This window comes from Dipodomys ordii, unplaced genomic scaffold (genome assembly GCF_000151885.1).
Source record: "Dipodomys ordii isolate 6190 unplaced genomic scaffold, Dord_2.0 Scaffold23, whole genome shotgun sequence".
Classification (NCBI taxonomy): Eukaryota; Metazoa; Chordata; class Mammalia; order Rodentia; family Heteromyidae; genus Dipodomys; species Dipodomys ordii.
In genome coordinates, this window is record NW_012267239.1 from 6,028,828 (window position 1) to 6,030,815 (window position 1,988).

A 1,988-nucleotide genomic window follows, 5' to 3' on the forward strand; every position below is an offset into this window, starting at 1 on the left:
GGGAGGCAGCGGCTGGGGCGAGTCCAGTACCTTGAGAGCCGCGGGGTCCAGGCCCGGGAAGGCGGGCGTCCTGTGCAGGGGGCCGGCCGGCGTCCGCTCCGCGCTGGCCGGGTTCTCCTCCTCATCTGACTCCTCCCTCCGGGGCGATTTCTCTTCTGTGGCAAAGCAAGGGAGTCCAGTGGCCGGCGTCTGCCACGCCACGCCACGCGGGGAGCAGGGAGGCCTCTGTGCCCGTCCCTGCCACCACAGCCTCTCCACGGCGGCCTGGAGCGGGCAGGACGCTCCCAGCTCCTGTTTCTACCAGGTCCCCCCCCCCCAAGCTCTATCTCCTGCTAGCTGATACCGAGTGGATTCTCTCCTAGGAAAGAACAGACAGACAGACAGACAGGCCACATCCAGGTCAGGGAAGCCGGTGGACACCCTGGCAGAGGCTGAGGGTGGCCCGCCAGCCAGGGCCGCGTGATGCATGCAGGGTGGGAGGTGGGAAGGTGGGGAGTCCACTGTGTCCTGCCCCTCCAGGCCCCTGGGGCTGCTCCTCCAGGCCACCAGGACGCCCCTGGGGGCGCTCTGCATTTTTATCCTAACTCTGGTTTATCTGCTCCAAGTGGCTCCAGGAAAACCCAGGAGGCTCGGGGAGACATCTGACTCACTGGCGGGCGCAGGGGATGGGAGAGAGGGACCCGGTCCCCCCTCACCCAGAAGCGAGGCCCTGCAGCTAAGTCCCCAGCAGAACTTCAGGGGTCTCCCTGGCCCCGGACCACCCCTCCCTCTGCCAAGATTCCCAGCTCCTGCCACACAGAAAGCTCTTCCCACCCCGGCCACCCGTTGATGGCTGGGTCCACAATGCTCTTCCCTAGGTCATTCTTATCTGCCTCAAGATTCTGCTCTGCTCTTAATATGGAATGCAGCCAAAGCAGTGCCCAGAGGAAAACATATAGCCTCTAAAAATGTATTTAGGAAAGTTAATTAAAACAAGAAACAAAAACAAAACCTGGTCTATCCACGCAAGAACCTAGGGAAGGATCAGCAAGCCTAAAGAACGAACAGAGATGGGCGACTTTCACAGGGATCACAAACCAATGTTATGTTGTGTCTGCGCCCTTTGTAACCCAAAGGGCCCGACTTGATTCTCTCTCAAAACACTTATCAGCTCTGTAGAAGAAGAACCCCCCCATCCTACGTGGTCGCGTTCTGCTGTCTGGGAACCTCCTCCCTGGGTTTGAGGTCAACCCTCCCCGCAGTTCCGGGTGGTGGGGGGGGGAAGGGCGTGGCCTGCGAACCTGTAGAGTCCTTGAACATCCACAGGCTGTCGGCCTCCTCCTCCACGGGGGTGGGGACCCCGGCCTCCCCGGAGCGGCTGCGCAGGGCGTGGCCGAGGGTGGGCGCGCGCCGGCGGCTGCGCTTGCTCAGCTGCACCCGCGTCTTCAGAGCGCTGGAGTCCAGGACCGAGGTCTGCTGTGGGGTGTGGGGAGAGGGGGGAGCAAGGCGTGGGGCGCAGGCCACGGGGCCGGGGCTCAGGGCCGTGTGGACGCCTGGCTGCGTCTTCCCCTCCTTCCCCTCTTCCGAGAGCCCCCGGCAGCCCTCAGGCTCTTCATCACCAGAACAGGGAACCCACACAGACCTGGGGGCCGGAACGCAGCCCTCCTCCCCCAGTCTCCATGGCCTGTGAGGGCGAGAGCCCGCCCCACCCCTGAACGCGTCCGAGCTGTGGGCACTGGTCACAAGCACGCAGGAGCTGAGGACCAGAGAGGCCGGGGAGCTGCCCCAGGACACACAGCTGCGCGCGGCCAGCCCAGGAGGGGCCCTGCTTGCCTGAGGGGCCCCCACAGTTCAGGAGTGGCCTGAGCCTGTGTCTGTCTTTCTAGATACCTGGGAGGCTGAGGTCGGGAGCTCACCTGGGCAAAAAAGCTGCGAGCCTCGGGCTGGGAGGCGCAGCTCAGGTGGCAGAGCGCCTGCTCACGAGCACAGATTGCAGAAGAGAGGGACGG

The 1,988-nt window shown here is 64.0% G+C and overlaps 1 protein-coding gene across 1 annotated transcript in view; it reads right to left on the reverse strand.

Annotated features, from left to right (window-relative positions):
- Kiaa1671 (KIAA1671 ortholog) overlaps positions 1-1,988 on the reverse strand; it is a 58,102-nt gene that overhangs the window by 5,650 nt on the left and 50,464 nt on the right. The window contains exons 6-7 of the mRNA XM_013014282.1: positions 1,281-1,735; positions 31-155 (exon numbers count right to left, since the gene is read on the reverse strand). Of these exons, the coding sequence (XP_012869736.1) occupies positions 31-155; positions 1,281-1,735 (580 nt within the window). The remainder of the gene's footprint in view (positions 1-30; positions 156-1,280; positions 1,736-1,988) is intronic.